This window comes from Aptenodytes forsteri, unplaced genomic scaffold (assembly GCF_000699145.1).
Source record: "Aptenodytes forsteri isolate BGI_AS27 unplaced genomic scaffold, ASM69914v1 Scaffold80, whole genome shotgun sequence".
NCBI classification, from domain to species: Eukaryota; Metazoa; Chordata; class Aves; order Sphenisciformes; family Spheniscidae; genus Aptenodytes; species Aptenodytes forsteri.
Window position 1 is genome coordinate 2,966,564 of NW_008795026.1, and position 16,160 is coordinate 2,982,723.

At 51.9% G+C, this 16,160-nt stretch overlaps 1 protein-coding gene across 2 annotated transcripts; it reads right to left on the reverse strand.

Moving 5' to 3' along the window:
* Positions 1-1,246: 1,246 nt before the first annotated feature.
* On the reverse strand, positions 1,247-15,572 carry HHATL (hedgehog acyltransferase-like). Of its 2 annotated transcripts, none has more exons than XM_009275945.2 (11): positions 15,429-15,572; positions 14,801-14,868; positions 14,308-14,421; positions 13,964-14,158; positions 12,910-13,119; positions 8,745-8,916; positions 7,285-7,429; positions 6,861-6,896; positions 5,928-6,129; positions 4,346-4,487; positions 1,247-3,025 (listed from the first exon to the last, which is right to left on the reverse strand). In XM_009275945.2, the coding sequence occupies exons 1-11, from the start codon at positions 15,532-15,534 to the stop codon at positions 2,904-2,906; spliced, it is 1,512 nt and encodes a 503-aa protein (XP_009274220.1). In that variant the 5' UTR covers positions 15,535-15,572; the 3' UTR covers positions 1,247-2,903. The 2 variants fall into 2 exon arrangements, with proteins under 2 accessions (XP_009274220.1, XP_009274221.1); XM_009275946.2 differs by having other exon boundaries at positions 14,801-14,864; positions 15,429-15,517.
* Positions 15,573-16,160: the final 588 nt, after the last annotated feature.

Consider the following 16,160-nt stretch of genomic DNA (forward strand, 5'->3'; position numbering starts at 1 on the left):
TAAGGGGATGCAATGTAGCAGGATCTCTCCCTCCCATACAGATTTTTAGAACAAGAAAGGTGAATGCAGGAATTACAGCCATGTCAGGCTGAACAAGAAAGTGTCCAGCGTAGGGCTATTAATTTGGATTTGTAGTTGCAATAAATAATTGCTTTTCTTGGATTCTCAGGCAAGTTTTACTACCAGGCAGGCAATAACCAGATCAGACAAGATACTCTTCTCCAGGAGAGAGATGAGCAGTTGATAAATCCCGCTCCATGGAGGCATACACTGAGGCTGAGGGTCTTCTGCACAACGCTGAACAGTGAGACACGGTTGAGATAGCACCACTTGGGTGCTCCTGGCCTACCAGACCCCCTGGGCTTCTAACAGCAGTGATAAATGAGGGGATAACTTCAGGCAAAGAGGGGCAAAGCCCAAGTTCTCCCATGAATTGTCTCTCTAACAAATCACTCCGTGTCTAAGATTAGCTCCTTCTGGCAGCTCCAGCAGATGCAGCTGCTGGGTAAATTTAGATCCTTAGTGAATGGGTTATTTTCTCTCCTGGAGTGTCCAAGTCAGGAGGGCAGTGCAGCGTCACTGGGCTTTGCCATGTGAGTCACCCACTTCGACACTGGGAGGTGGGTGACTCTGTTTGTCCTCCCGGGCAGCCAGGGACCTCAGCTGAGCCACCTGCAGAGACAGAGCCCTTGGTCTTGGCAGCTCAAGGTGGCTTCAGCTGTGTGAGGACACCCGTATGGAGCAGAAGAGCTGACTTTTACGCTGGGAGGAAGCACACCATGTCATAGCTGTTTTGGTGGTAAAGAGTAAATCTGAAATAAGAGGGATGCCAAGAAACATCTACCAAAGGTCCAGCAGCAGATCTGTGTTAAAAAGGGATATGCCTGCTAGCTGAAGGGGTTTGGGGGATGTGACTAGAGATGCCACCAAGGCACAATACCTGCCGCTACTTCCAACGTTTTGGGTCGGGGTCCCAGAAATAAAAACTACATGGATGAAAGTTTGATGGCAGTAGGCTCGTGATATTTCACCAGTACGAAGGTGGAGTCAAAGTAAAGGTGAATATGAATCAAGCTGCAGCCAAACCTCCAATCTGGTGAGTTTCTACCAAACTCAACAATGTCTTATCTTGTGTCACAATCAGGGGTGGGAGGTGAGGACTTGCAAACAGATCCTTGTGTCCCTCAGCTCTGATGGCAGTGCATTACCCGGGGTGTCGCCTGCATTACAGCAGCGTAACAAGTGCCACAGATTTCCAACATTTATTTACTAGATAAATAAATGACATTTATCAGGGACTTCACAAATTACTTTGGCAGAGCTGAAAGCTGGCTAGGAACCGATCCTGTTTCATCCACAGGGAAGCCAGAACACACCAGCACCAAGCGTCTCAACCCACGTTACAAAGTGGTCCAGATTCTGCTCTCACCAAACATCAACAGAACTCAGACATAAGGCCACTGAAAGTTACTCTAAAGTGTAAGAGAATCAGAGCTATTTTTTAACTATTAACCCACCTTTTCCCCAAGGCACTGTGTTTCACACATGTAAATTTATTCAATGCATTCACTACGTAGTGTCCCAAAGTCTACTTCTCCGAGGAGTCTATCATGGGCTTCCCCTCCACCACTGAGTCCCAAATCACTGCCCTTCATTCAGGGTCTTTCTCCTTTGGTTGTACATATGTGTGTGTGCTCATTCAGCCACGCAGTCACGGGCTTAGGCTGTGTGCACCGAAGTCAGTTGAGTAAAGGGATGGATGGCTGGAGATGAGCAAGAGTTGGCTATAGCATCTTCTGTTCCTCAGCCATGGGCAGGAATGTGAGCTTAAACCTTTGTCCATGGCGTGTAAAAAATGCAAGTGGGATTTGGTTCGAGTGCCAGGACACGTATCACAGCAGGATGGTCATGGTGGCCACATCGGTCTCAGACCCAGCGGTGGAGGGCCCTTTGGGTCTGAGTTGGGGCCTGGGGACCAAGCAGTTGTGAGCCATGTGTTGTGTTTCTTCAGCATGCCCGGGCGACCTGCACATGACGCGCGATGGCTGTGAAGCAGGTATGGCTCCCGCACTCTCAATTAACTATGCCTGATGTTGGCATTAAGTAATTTTTTTTTTTTTCAAGACATTGGGCACTGAAGGGACCTGTTTTGCAGAGATCGTAACAGCCATCACTCTGCACCCGCTGACAGTGGTGGGAAGTTAATTACCCTTCAATGTGCTGTTCCTGGTCCCTCCCTTTGCTATAGAGACCGTACTATTTATTTATTAGCCTCTTGGTAGGTATAGATCGTGCTGAGCCATTTCACAGTCCTTACTGCATAACCGTAGGTGCTGAACACTTGACAGTGGATGCTAACCATTTCTTGTAGTGAAAGAAACATGGGATGCTTGGGCTGGAAGCAACCTGGAGATGGTCTGCCCAGAGCAGGCTCAGCTCCAGCTAATCCCTTTCTCATAGCTGTGTGTCTGGCCCACCCTAAAACCTCCAGCCGTGGGACTTGGAGAGTCTCCTCTGGGAGACATGGGCTACAGGTCCTGCGGGAGAGCCGAGTGCTGGTGGACCGAGTGTTACGGGAAGCAGGGGATGAAATCTCTAGGCCTGCACAATGTCAGAAGGTCAGAAAAATGATGGGGATGGCTCTTGTTGGCATTAAAGAAATGTCCTGGGAGCCTACCTCAGCAGTCTGCCGTGCATGGGGAGCCTGAGAAACGCCCACTGTGTCTTACAGAAAATCTTTCCTGCAGCAAGGGGGTGACCTGCGCCTTCCAGGTGACTTCTACATGGGTGAGCTACAGCAGTCGATTGTCGGGAGTGCTTGGAGAGCCCCTGCCAGTGGCTGACCTGGCAGCAGTGGCTGGAGGGGAGACGAGGCTTTGGGACAAGCCTGCCGATGCCTCCCTCTACTCCACCTTTGCTTTGTCACACTTCTCCTCCTCGATGGCCAGGATGCGCTCACGCTCTTTGATCAGCTGCACTCCGCAGTACGTGATAAACCAGATGGACAACGTGCTGACAGGGAAACCTAGAAGATGGAGGGAGACATGGTCATCGTGGTGTAGCTGCTCGCCTAACGAGGCCAGCTCTTCTCCAGCACTGCTGCCTCTCAGGTGGGTTTGGGAGGTCCCACAAGTTCATGATGGCCAACGACATTTCCCATTGTGCATCCAGCCCTACAGCTTCACTGAGAGAAGAGAGAAATTCCCAGGATCAGATTTCAGATGAAGCGGTGCCTGAGCCCACCAAAGCATCATGGACCGCGGTTAATGTGGGAACATGCTTTGAGCACTCCCTTACCTCCAAAACTCACGGTTAATGTGGGAACATGCTGGAGTGGCTTTGAGCACTCCCTTACCTCCAAAACTCCTTCTGCCCACCAAGTTCAGACTTGGTGGTTGACTTTCTGCCCATTCAACCTACCCGCGTCCATTGTTGTTCAGCACTGTGACCTTCTGGAAGCTTTGTGCCCCACTGATGCTGAGGATCAACCCCAGCCTTGTCCCCATACCCAGTGGGGACACAGTGCGCGCCCAGGAAACACGTTTTTGTCGCCTAGGTAAGTGACTGAGAGCCGGGAGCTCTCCTTCCACTTAGGAAGGGTCTGACAGCATTTGTAACCACGCATCTGGTATCCACAGCAGAGGGGAGACGCAGGCTCTGTACCTGCTAAAACAGGAACTCTGAAATGAATAATGCAACCAGCAAAAGCCAGCTAGCTCAGCGGGCAGGCACTTCTGGCACACTGAGCCCAGAGCGTCACATTATCCATTTCCTATGCCAGCCCCGTCCCAGAGAGGGCTGGAGGACGCAGGCTCCCGATGGCTATTTATACCCCGGGCTGCTCAAGAAGACTTTAAATTAGTGCCACCATCCACTGATTAGAAATGTACGGATAAGACTGTTCATTAGGAGCCTAGGACGAGGATTTGTATCTGTCACCTTCAGGTTGATGCAAAGGTAACTGCTAAAGCAAAAGGAGATGAGGTAGGACAAGTAAATCCCTTTCTCCAGCAAGTGGACCCTTTCACAGCCCATCTTGGTAGGGTGAATATGACCTTTGTGTTGCTGCAAGGAGTCTAAATCACAGTGTCAGGCTGTGCTAGGAGCTGTACAAGCACACCTGGAAGGCAGTTCATACCCCAGAAAGCTCACACGAGAAGGATGGGAGCTAAGAAACAGCTTCCTGCACCTTTTAATTAATAATTAAGCACATTGGGAGCAGCCGCGTAACAAGCCAATGGCCAGACCATCAAGAGGACTTGGAAGTCCCAGTCCTCAGCTCCACTACCAGTGTCCCCCCATCAAGACAAGGGTGTCTCAATGGGGAAGGCTGGTAGCATCTTACCCGTCAGAAGGAGTCTCTTGGTGACCAGCAGTGCAAACTCCAGGCTGTTGAGGGCTAGGATATTGTAGAGGACGATGGCCCAGAAATTTGCCGCCCCAAAAACTGCCCTAATCCGCCGAGACATGGCCGCTGACATTTTGGCCTGTGGAGGGGAGAGAAGAAGAGAGTGAGGAAAAATGGGGCTGTAAGGAAAGGGGATGGATTGGTCCAACTCCACCCAAACTCCAGCTGGGATCACGGAGGGGTAGGCAAAAATTGGAGCAGGCTTTATTGTCTCTGGGATGAAGAAACGTAAGAACAAGGTAAAACTTCTGCTCTGCTGCTGGACTCAGATGCATTTGGGACTCTGGACTGGTGTTTCAAGGTCCCGTGGGTAGGGGCAAGATGTTATACACCGTTTCATGCTAATTGTAACGGCTGAGTACTGTTTTCTTCATCTGTTGCCTTGGGTAAGCCATTCCTCAAGGCAGATGAATGCTGTTGTATACCAGGATTATTATTAGCCCTATGTGCAAATCACTCCCAGCTCCTGGTAGAAATTGTTTCTTAGGAATTAAAAAAAAAAAAGAGCTGAAAACTAGTGACAGCAGCAGAGTGAAATTGTCACTGGCACATAATCCTCAGGAGCAGCTGCTGCGAGAGGAGCGGGGAAGCGGTTCATAGCAATCTTCAAAGAGCACGATGAATCCCCAGGCCACCGAGTGCTGAGAATTGCGATGCCACAAGGAAGGAGATTTCACTGCCCGCGAGTGCTATAATCTGATTAGAAGTTCAACAAGGAGAGCAAACGGGAGGATTGCTCTCTGAAGTTTTTATTCAAAAGGGGTCTTTACTGAACCTGTTTAGGACCTCCAGACTTTAGGTTGGCAAAACACATAAGGAACATAATTGTTTCCAGGATGGAGTTTCCTAAGTTTTTCTTCCAACATGTCCCCGAGGCACCTTGGTCCCAAACAGAGACAGGGCACTAAGCTTTGGAGTGGTTGGAAAAGAATTCATTCTAGTACCTAAACATTTGCTTTTATCAGAAATCAGATCAAAAACACTCAGAATGCCAAGATGTTTTGCGGAACAAGAAGAACAAATGATTTCCATATGGAAATGTATAAACATTTCCCCATGGACAGGCTTCAGATTTTGTGTCCATCTGTAGCACTCTGACGCCTCGTTGGGGCTGCATTCCTGGTTCTCTTGGACCTCCATTTTCCCTCTGAAAGCTCCACCCCCAACCTAAATTTCCCATGAAGCATCATCGGGGCAGGTGAGAATTTGCTCTGGGTGGGTGACACAGTGCATAAAATGAAGGGATCAGAGCACCAGGACTGTGCTTCCCTTGCACAGCTGAGTAGCTGATCACAAGGATGCTGAAGGCCACAGGAGAGAGCTTCAGGTCCCAGGCAGGAGGCTTGGACATGGAGCTGCACGGCATCATCAGGGATGTTGCTCTTCAGTCTCAGCTGAAAACGGATCTGACTTGTATAAACAAGTTTGAGCTCTGTACAGTCATGGACGTTTTCCAGCAGCAAAGTTTAGCCCCAGACCCATTGATCTTCCCCCATCCACTTGCAGCCCAACTCCTCACCTCCAGTTTGGCAAAGGGCTCCTGCTGGAAGAACTTCTGCACCCAGAGCTCAAAGTTGAGGCCAAAGCAGTTGAAGACAGACCAGATGTAAACGATCTCACAGGGCCCCAGCCACAGGGTGGTGACCGCAAAGGTGGCGATGGTGGCCACAAGCTCCTTCATGATGTTGTCATGGTTCTCTCCAATGTGGTCATACACGTACCTAACAGCCAAGGAAAGTGGTCGGTGCTCCCCGTAGTCAAGGAGAGCCCTCTGGAGTCCCTTCTCCCACCCTTGCCCACTGGGAAGGATGTTTTATCTGACACGTTCTAGCAATAAACTGATTTTTGCTACAGTCCAGCTACACGTGGCTTGTTTTCCTCACAAACCTATAGCTCCTTAAGGACAAAATACCACCCTTTCTCCCTCTTGCAGGTAAAGGGTTGATAATATGTGGGGATCCATAGAGCTGCATGGTGCATGCTTGCTGGTGCACAGGATTTCAGCACAGAGGAGCCACTACCGTCAATACAGGTTTGCTGGTGTGTACTCATGGCTGAAGAGAGCTGAAGGGCTGAGGGAGATGTAGGTGGAGCTCAGGTCACCCTTATTACCCAGGGTATGGGAGACCTGAGCTCAATTCCCCTTTCCTCCTGGTGGAATATGAACCTGACTCTTCCTCCCTTGAGGGAACGCTAAACCCACCAGACTTAAAGGGTTTTCTGGGACAGGACTCTCTCATTCCCAACTTTGGGGGGGGGGCTGTTGCATTTTGCGGTGGTTAATTCAATGGTCTTACGGATAAACAGACCAAATATGACTTCATGCCATAGCGGGATTCACCCAGAAAAGAGGACACCTCAGCTTTGGGATGAACAGCATTTAATGCTTCATTGCTATGTGATGAAAGCGAAGACCCTGAACCAGGCTAGAGATGGTTGATTAGACACTTACTTGCACAGCCAGTCATTAATCCCTCTGTCAAAATGCCTACAATGCAGATGATAAAAAGCATGTTAAAACACGCAGTCTAATGGCACCCTTCCACGCAGCAGTCTGCCATAGAAGGCGCCTGGTCCCCTGGTGAGGTAATACTTGAACCTTGTTCACAGCAGTTCTCCATGCTCCTTCCTTGAACAGGTCCCACTACCGATGTGGTCGTAACCTAACCTCATCCATTGCTTCCTGCCCAAGAATATTTCCCTGGGCTATGGCCAGGTCTAGACTATAGGTTCAGTATAGGCTGTTCAACGTAGGTAGTCTCCAACTTACAGGCCAGCTGCTCAGAAGAACAGCCCAGACCTCCTTCCCCCCCCATGCACATTTCATTCAGGTCAAACATGCTGTCTCTCTTCATCGATGCACGTGGGGTACTCACGTTTCTGCGAAGACGTAGAGCATGGTGATGCATTTCGGGGGCTGGGGTGGGTCCAAGTGGTCCAGTCTGGCGATGGTGTTGATGACCCCAAACATGACAGCAGCTTTCACCCAGTCATACACCAAATTGGAGTAGGCCAAGCCAGCTGGAGCAAAAATGAGAGTCAAAAACGTGAAGAGGGGCACGGGATGTATCTCCTTCAGGACTTTGGGGGAACATCACGTCCCACGGCAGCATGTCTATTGCAATAAAAAACACCAAAGATTTCTAATTCCTATGCAAACAGAAGTTAAAACGTCTCTGTCTTGTTGGGATTCAGCTCACAGATTAAGGGCCACACACTGCCTCGATGCGAGCCATGCCTGAGCTCCCACCGTGGACAAGGCAGATCTGGTTGATACAGTCAGCAGAGCCTGCAGAAGAGCTCAGCTCCCTCTGGAGTAACGCACATGCTTGGTCAGTCCACCCAGCTCTCTTAGGACACCCTAAATCAATGCTAGTGCCATTCTAGCTGCATTAGGATTTTCTCCTGGCCACCAGCTGCCACTCTGGAGAGACATGGGGCTTCTCCAGCCCGTTTGCCCTGTGCCAGCCCCGTGTGGGTGTCAGATACCTTATGGCGCCTCAAATGCTGCCATCAGACATGTATTTGGCCAGCTGAAATCCTCCATCCAGCTGCCAGCTGAATACCAGCGCTGCTACCACTACTCATCCCAGGACTTTGGCTTCTGGAGGTCCCTAGTTCAGCCCTGCTCAGAGCACAGCCAATGTCGAATGGAGATCAGGTTGCTCTGGACCTTGTCCATTTAAGCATTGAATATCTCTATTTTTGGAGAATCTATAACCCCTCTGGGCCCCCGTTTCAATGTTTGACCACTCTAAGAAAAAAAAAAAAAAATCCTTACATGCAATCTGACTTTACCTTGCTGCACCTTGTTTGCTGTGTCCTGCTTCTTCCCTGCCAGCCTCCAAGAAGAGTTCACCTTCTCTACAACCCTCCTTTAGGTAGTTGAAAACAGCAGCTACAACTACCCTGAGCTGCTCTCTGTACTACCTACACCCCATGGCCATTTCAGTGGCTCACAAACACCCATAATGGGTGGCCACCTGTGAAGGCATCTGAGATACCAATGTGCCTCTTGCAACAGCACGGGGTTGATTTTTGGAGGTTCTGAGCTCCCTTCCAGTCCAGACAAAGGCAATGGGAATGGCTTGGTATTCAGCCTCTTAAACCCCGAGCCAAACAATTTCCTCCAGGACCCTATGAAGGTGTCAAACCAATGCCATCCGACAGACCCCAGCTCGGCGCATTGTCAATGGGAAGAAGGGGGGCTTTACCCAAACCTGTCCAACATAGACATTGACGAGGCCTCTCAATGGAGATGGACGGAGATCTGAATCACTCGCCACTGCCTCGAAGCTGAGTACAGGTGTGAGCATGTCCAAGCGCGGCCACTCACCCAAGGACCAGTCCGAGAGGCGGTTCACGAACTTCAGGTCAGAAGGGAGGGTGAGGATGTAGAAAAAGTGGAAGAAGATATCCACAGCGATGATGGCCCCCACATGGAGGAGGGCATGGACCCGGATGTTCCTCATCTCGTCATCTTTGCGTCTCAGCTCTCGGGTGCTCACCTGCCGGGACGGCAAACCAGGAAAGGGCTGAGCTGAGAGAGAGGATGGGCAGCATGTTCCTCCATCCGGAGAAACGTTCAAGGTCCAAATTCAACGCTGTCCTTTAGAAATCACACCATGGACTACACGGCTGATTGATTCAGGAAGACCCGAGGGACTAGCTTGGCTGAAATCTCCATTGATTCAGGAAGACCCGAGGGACTAGCTCACATGAACACATCCACAGGGAGCAGGACATGTCCCACCCACAGCATCCCTCCAACACCCCCGCCTCAGTGCTGAGCATGGCAGCAATGTGCCTCCCGGATCACCCTCCTAGCAAAGGCTGTTCCCACCACTGGGGTTTCCAGAAGAGCAGGCACATAGCGTGACACAGCAGTGACAGGTCTGGCTGTACGTACCCTAGGTGGGGTGAAAACCGTACCGACCAGGGAGCTGGGTTTTATGCTCTTTCTGCAGGGACATGTTCAGAAAGTCAACTTTGCTTAAGGGTGGCCCCTGGCACAGGTCACTAAGGGGGAGCAGATGCCCATACCCATCACATCTACAGGATGCCACAGCCTGTAGGGAAGGACATCTGCATGCTCAGGAGAGGTTGGGAGAAGGGCTGGAATCCCATCTGACAGCTCTGCCAGGGCCAGATGCATTTTTTTGGCCAAGGTCATTTGGGAAGAGGAGGAGGATGACTGATGGTCTCTGGAGCTTCTACTGCAGACACCTGCTGTAAATGAGAGGGAGAGCTGCTTGAGGGGCCATCCTGAATTGGTTGGGACCTGATCGATGGTGGTTTCGTCTCTGCTGTGTCTTGTACAAACAGAGTCTGGGCTTTGCCTCCAGGAGCTGTCATGTCTCTGGCCATTGTAGTATAAAAATCATCAGAGCAAGCTTTCAGGATTACACTGGGCAGACTGATGTCCTCGCTTCCTCCTCGCTGTAAAAAATTGCTGCTGTACTCAAAATCCTCTTATGTTTATTACTTTCCCTTTATTCCCTGCAAGAGGTGGGAGCTCTCCCAACATAATCTGCAGGCTGCCGCACCAGCCCCGTCATCAAATCCAGATGATTCCTGAGAATTAAAGCCTTTGCCGGATTTTTTCATTTCTGTTATATGCCAAGTGCTTTAAGGATACAAAGAGGCTGCTGGGCCCTGAGCTGGAGGACAAGCCAGGGGAGGACAGGCTCTGGCATGAAGATGTGTGGGAGGACACAGAACCCCCCCTTTCATAGAATCATTTAGGTTGGAAAGGACCTTTAAGATCATCAAGTCCAACCATTAACCCAGCACTGCCAAGTCCACCACTAAACCATGTCCCTAAGCACCACGTCTACACGTCTTTTAAACACCTCCAGGGATGGTGATTCCACCACTTCCCTGGGCAGCCTGTTCCAATGCTTATCATCAAGTCCAACCATTAACCCAGCACTGCCAAGTCCACCACTAAACCATGTCCCTAAGCACCACGTCTACACGTCTTTTAAACACCTCCAGGGATGGTGACTCCAACCACTTCCCGGGCAGCCTGTTCCAATGCTTCACAACCCTCTCGGTGAAGACATTTTTCCTAATATCCAATCTAAACCTCCCCTGGCGCAACTTGAAGGCATTTCCTCTCATCCTCATGTCTGCATGTGGTGGCAGCACTCTGCCACCATCCCCTTGGGATCAGGGCTGTCCCCCCCACACTTCCAGCCCCACAGAAGTGAATTTGTTCCCTTGATCCTAGTAAGGAAGATGCTTTGCAGCTCAAATGGGGCTGGCCAAACTCTGGTACAGATGAGTTCCCATCAGACATGGGGTTGCAAGGGTTCCACCAGGACATAGCACCAGTAGGAGCCAAAGAGACAGATCTGTTCCCTACCTGGGCCATACACGTCACCCTGAGGAAGGGACTCCGTCTGCCTGCACCCATAATTGCTGTTAGGCAATTAGGAATTCGTCTTTGCAATTAGCTGCAGCTCCAGCAGTGCAGGGGGGCATCTAGCCAGGAGATGGCAGTGGTGGCCAGGCCAAGACAGGACCCCTGGCTGGGGCATGGGAAAGGGGTTGGGGACTTACTCCCTGTGCCTTTGATGTAAGACTTTTAAGCAACAGAGGTGGGGGGGGAGGATTGCTCATTAAGTGGCTATAAACATCATGGTTTGGGGCTGTGCAAAAAGAACAGGACCCTCCAGATCAAGTCTTGTAGGGGTGGTGGGAGTTCAGGTCTTGGAGACACCAGCGGTTTAATGCCCTGATTTATAGATACCTGACTGCAGTGTTAGAAGAAGCCAGGGCTGCCCATCTCACAGGAAAGACTGATGGAACCCGGGGATTGAAGAGGAACATGGGGTTACGAGGGCACCCCAGGACACTGCACCCCCTCCGGAGGGGCTTGGACAGTGGGGCTGCTGGAGCCATGCTCGCCTCTACTTCAGCCTGACAGATGAGACACAACTGGAAAGATGAAGCCTTAGGATGAAACATTTCTTCCAGCAGCCTGGGGAGAAGAGCCCAGCTGGGGCCTGATGTCCCTGGTGCTTGTCTGCTGAGAACGGACTGCTGGTGGACTCAGTGCACCCTCATGGGAGACACCAGAGCTGACCTTAATGCACCGTGAGCATCCCTCATGGGAGACACCAGAGCTGACCTTATGGTCTTCAGGGTCAAATGCTATAAAAGTCCTTTTAAATAGTTCCTGCAAGACCCAAGGGATCTCAGTCCTGCACTCTCAACCTTTCAGCATGCAGCATGAGGTTGTTAATGACCCAGGTGAACGAACTAGCAAGGAGTAGGACTTGGATCAGGGCTCATCCTGCTCACTGGAGGAAACAAGACCAGTGCAGACCCTTTCTTAGGCAACCACTACCAGCCCAACATTGGAGAGAAGGTGCTGGGCTGGGTGGGTCTTTGGTCTCCTCCTCACCAGGGAGGCTCTGGCTGCTCTCCCCTGCCCTGGGCTGTTTTTTCTTCTGAATTCACAAATGTTTTTTCCCAAATGCTCTTGCACCCAGATGTCAACTGGGGTCCAAAAATTCAATGTAGCTGTTCTTCTTTAAAAGGAAACAAAGGGGTGGCGGCAATCCTTCCCAGCACCATTGCTGACCAAGCAAGAGGTCCCTCCCTTAGCAAGAAGTACCATTTTGCTTTGATGACCAAGGTGGATCATTGGTGTAAAAGGACGTTGGGATGGGAAGAGTGAGGAGGGAGAGAGCACTGCCGTTTTGCTTGATCTTTGGATGTGAAACAGCCCCAGAGCTCGGTTGGTCCCAGCCCAGGCTTCTGCTGATGTTTTCCGGTGCTGTTTGGAGTCTGCTCTTCAAAAAGTCCCCTTGGTTGTGTGCGATACAGGCAAAGACTTGGGGCACAAGGGTATTTCATGGGGAACAGAGGAAGCCCCTGGTTGCTGAAACACAGCCTTCCACCCAATCTTACTTATTTCTAGAGAAATAACTTCATCTGAAGAAACACAGACCATCTCCAGAAATTCATGCTCCTTGGGCGAACCAGATGGATGGGAACATGAGACTTCCCTTGCTCTCACAGCCACCAGCATGCAGAGGTCCCATGGATGAGCACCGCATGTCTGGCTCTCACCGTGGCCTCCCAGCACCGCAGAGTGGGGCAGCATGGAGCTGCTGGGGTGACAGTGCATGGAAACCGAGGCACTGAGCAGTGCAGGTGCCCAGCGAGCAAGGACATGAGCTGAACCCTCCGCTCCTCATCCCAGCATGGTGTTTTCACCACAGCGATGTCTTCCCTCCTGCATTAATCAGTGGAAATGGCCAAAAACCCAAAAGGGAAGGTTAAAACCCCATCAGTTTATGCCCCTCCCCCCAAAAATCATGGCATCGTTGTGCAGCCCAGACTATGGCCACAGACTTTACATGACCATGAGGAGCTCTACAACTGTTTGCACCTTCACAGTGGCAAACAGTGTTTTTTTGTAGGCATTAAATCCAAGCAAATAAATACAGGGAGAGGTCCTCCTCCAGCCCGGCCTCAGGAGCACTCACCTGGGCGTGGAACTGGTCAAACGTCATGACAGGCCCAAAGAAGAAGAAGGGGAGGTAGAAGTTGTACTTGAGGAGGTCGAAGATGGAGTAGATGCCCTCTTTCCTCTCAGAGCTCTCAAGTGCAAAGCTCATGCAGCGCATGATGGTGAAGCTGCTTCCTCCATAGAAGAGGACATCTTGAAGATCAAAAGCTCCTGTTACAAACCCACTCTGGATGAGAAACAAAGAGTTACCACCAGGAATGTGGTGCCACTTCTGTACTCCCTTGCTTTGTGGAGGACATCACTCCCAGGGCAGTAGGCGAAGCTCCAATTGTCCCTGGAGCTAATGAGCCTTGCTGTTGGAAGGAGAAAACTGGGGCTCGATTTCCTAGCTGGCTCCTGCATCCCAGAGGAGCCGGGAAGTGGTGGATCCTCTTGGCCATGTCTTCACCAAGCAGCTATGGGCCATGCAGGCTTTGGTCTGGGGTGGGAATGTCACTCTGTCACAGGGACATAACCCTCCCCAGGAGGTGAAGGAAAGCCAGCACAAGCCTGATGGAGAGAGGGGAATGCCTTTCAGGAGGTAAGCAGCAGGCAAGGACAGGCAGCACTGTCCTTCAGAGGGACTGAATAGCTTTATAAGGTCCTTCCTGGGCTTCTCTCCACCCACCAGTGAGAGAAAATCTTAACTGGGCAGAGACCTAAGAGATAGGCATAGGCGTCACTGAACCCATCCAAGCACTGTGTTACAGGTGGGGAAACTGAGACACGGGGTAGGAACACGTCTTGCCTGGCTGACAAGCTGTTGCCTGAGCAGCAAGAAGGACTTGGGTGTCCTGAGCTCTGGCCCAGCATGAAGCCACCAAAACACAACATAACCCCTGTGGGATTATTCCCAAGCTCAGCAGCACAACAGTCCCCTCCCTCTCAAACCCTGTGGGAGCTCTGACATAGCCAGGAGAAGTGCCCAGGGTTTGGGGGTGCCCCAGGAGCCCTCCCTGGAGATAAACCCAAGGAGAGGGACACAAGTGGGCTGGAAATGAGGCAGACGGGTAGTCCGAGACAGCACCTACCTGCCAGGAGCTGAATGGCTCCACCTTGAAGGAGGCAAGACAGCAAAGCCCGGCCACATAGCAGAGCCACTTCTGCTTGGCCAGCGCAACGGAGTAGAGGACAAGGCAGTGGGAGAGGATGATCATCAGGTAGACAAGCCCCATGCTGCCCAGCACGGCCAGGACCCCATACAGCATGTACACCACAGCCCGGTGCTGCGAGAAGAGAGCGGCCCCGACCTGTTGTCAGCTTGATGAAAGCCCCAGCCCTGCTCCCCCTATCCTAGAACATCCCTCAAGCGCCCTTCACGGATCCCAGGTCACCCTGGTGCTTTCAAATCCATCCCACCATGTCCCTGACTCACCTGTGGCACCGTCATGGAGCAGATCTTGCCGAAGAGGACATGTCCCGAGAGGGCGAAGATGATGACGTTCCTGAACGAGGTGAACCACATCATCCACTCGAAATCGGCCACGTCCTGCGGGAGCAGCACCGGGTGCCTTACTGCCCCCAGCCCTCACACCCCACCCCGACACCCGTCTGGAGGGGAAACCACACAACTTTCAAAGCCTTTTCTTCCCCTTTTCCACCCAAGGGCTCCCGAGCACTTTAGCTTGGTCATAAAACCCCAGGAGAGATGTGCAGAGGTTGCTCGTCTCGGTGCACATAAAGAAGAGCATCCACGGCGCTGCAGGGCTGATTATTTTCCTGACTAGTTCTTTAGGGAGGAAAATACAAGTCACGTGGACTTTGCAAAAGTGTGTCAGCAGCAGAAAAACCAGCTCTGCTTCTCCAGGGGTCAGCACCGATCATGTCGCCGGTAGCTAGAAAAGACTTTGAGTCCTTCCTCCGCTTACCATCTTCCTGCCGAAGTAGTGCCAGCCCGGCTTTATGCCGTCCCGAAAGGCCTTTCTGTTCATGCTGTCTGCAAAAGAATCAGAGGTACGGGGAGAGGAACAGCTCTGGGAAATGGGGCCCGGGTTTTGGCAAGGCAAGGAGCCTTCCTCACCGCGGTGATGAGCCATCAGGGCTCAAACACCCCGTCCCAAAAGTGCCTAATTCCCATGGACAACCGTAGGAGTCAGGTACCTCAACCATTTCTGCAAGAATTTCCAGCAAAGCCTTTTTGCAGTGCACATCCCAGGGACCCCCGGCTGATCCCATGAAATTTTCAGTTTTTTGGGCTTCCAGACAAAAAAATTGGGAACCAGCCTTTTGTAGGCGGGGTGGTTGCCTGTTCCGGGCACCGGCTGGAGAGCTGTGACATGCCACAGGCTCTTGCTCTGAGCCATGGAAATGGGGACAAGGGCAACGAGGCAAAAAGGCAAAAATCCTTTTTGAACCTTGCAAAGGATTCCCAAGCTGTTCTCTGCAAAGATTAAAGCCAGGGATCTGCTGCTGGTATCGACAGCTGTAAAAGCAGCCATGTTACATCCATCCTCCCTCCCAAGGCCCCCTCTGGGGGGATGCGATGGGGAGCATTACCTCTGGATGCTTCAAAGATCCCGCTGCTGCTGTACACCACAGCGGATGTCACGACGAGAGCGTAGAACCCCAGTTCGTAGCTGGGGAGCATCGTTTTAACCCCCATGGCAGCAGGTTACCGCCCCGGCCGGTGCAGGGGGATCCAGATCTGGGAAAGGGGAGGAGGAGAGGGGAAAAAAAAAACAGGGGTGACGGTTCACCTGCCCTCCTACCCCTCAAACACCCTAAATTGCTGCCGGTCCTCAGCAGCTCTGCTTTGTGGGCTTGCTTGAAGGCTGGTAGCTGAAGAGAAGGAGAAGACGGTATCAGCTGGGGCTGAACCCCGGGACACAACTCAGGTGTGGGGAGCCAGGCTGCTGCTGAGTCCTGCTGCAAAACCCACCCAGGAGCCAGGCTTTGGGGGCAGCTCAGCCGGGTGGTCCCGATAAAGGGCTCTTCCCAGCAAGTTGCGTCCATCCCAACGTTCAGAGATGCCCCGGGGCGCCAGCCGCCCGGGATGGGGGTCCTCCAGCGCGCCTCTGGTGTTCCCCCCTAATTCCTAATTGGATACCGGCATCGGCAAGGGCTCGGGGGATGCCGACGTTCAACCCCCGCAATTAGCCCTGGGCTAATTACTCCTGCCAAAACTAATTAACCCCGGCGCGACGTGCCTTTCAGCCCGCCCGGAGCTCTGCAGCCTCCCCGCTGCGTCTCCGGCAGCTGCTACAAACGCAATTCAGGGCTGGAGCGGGC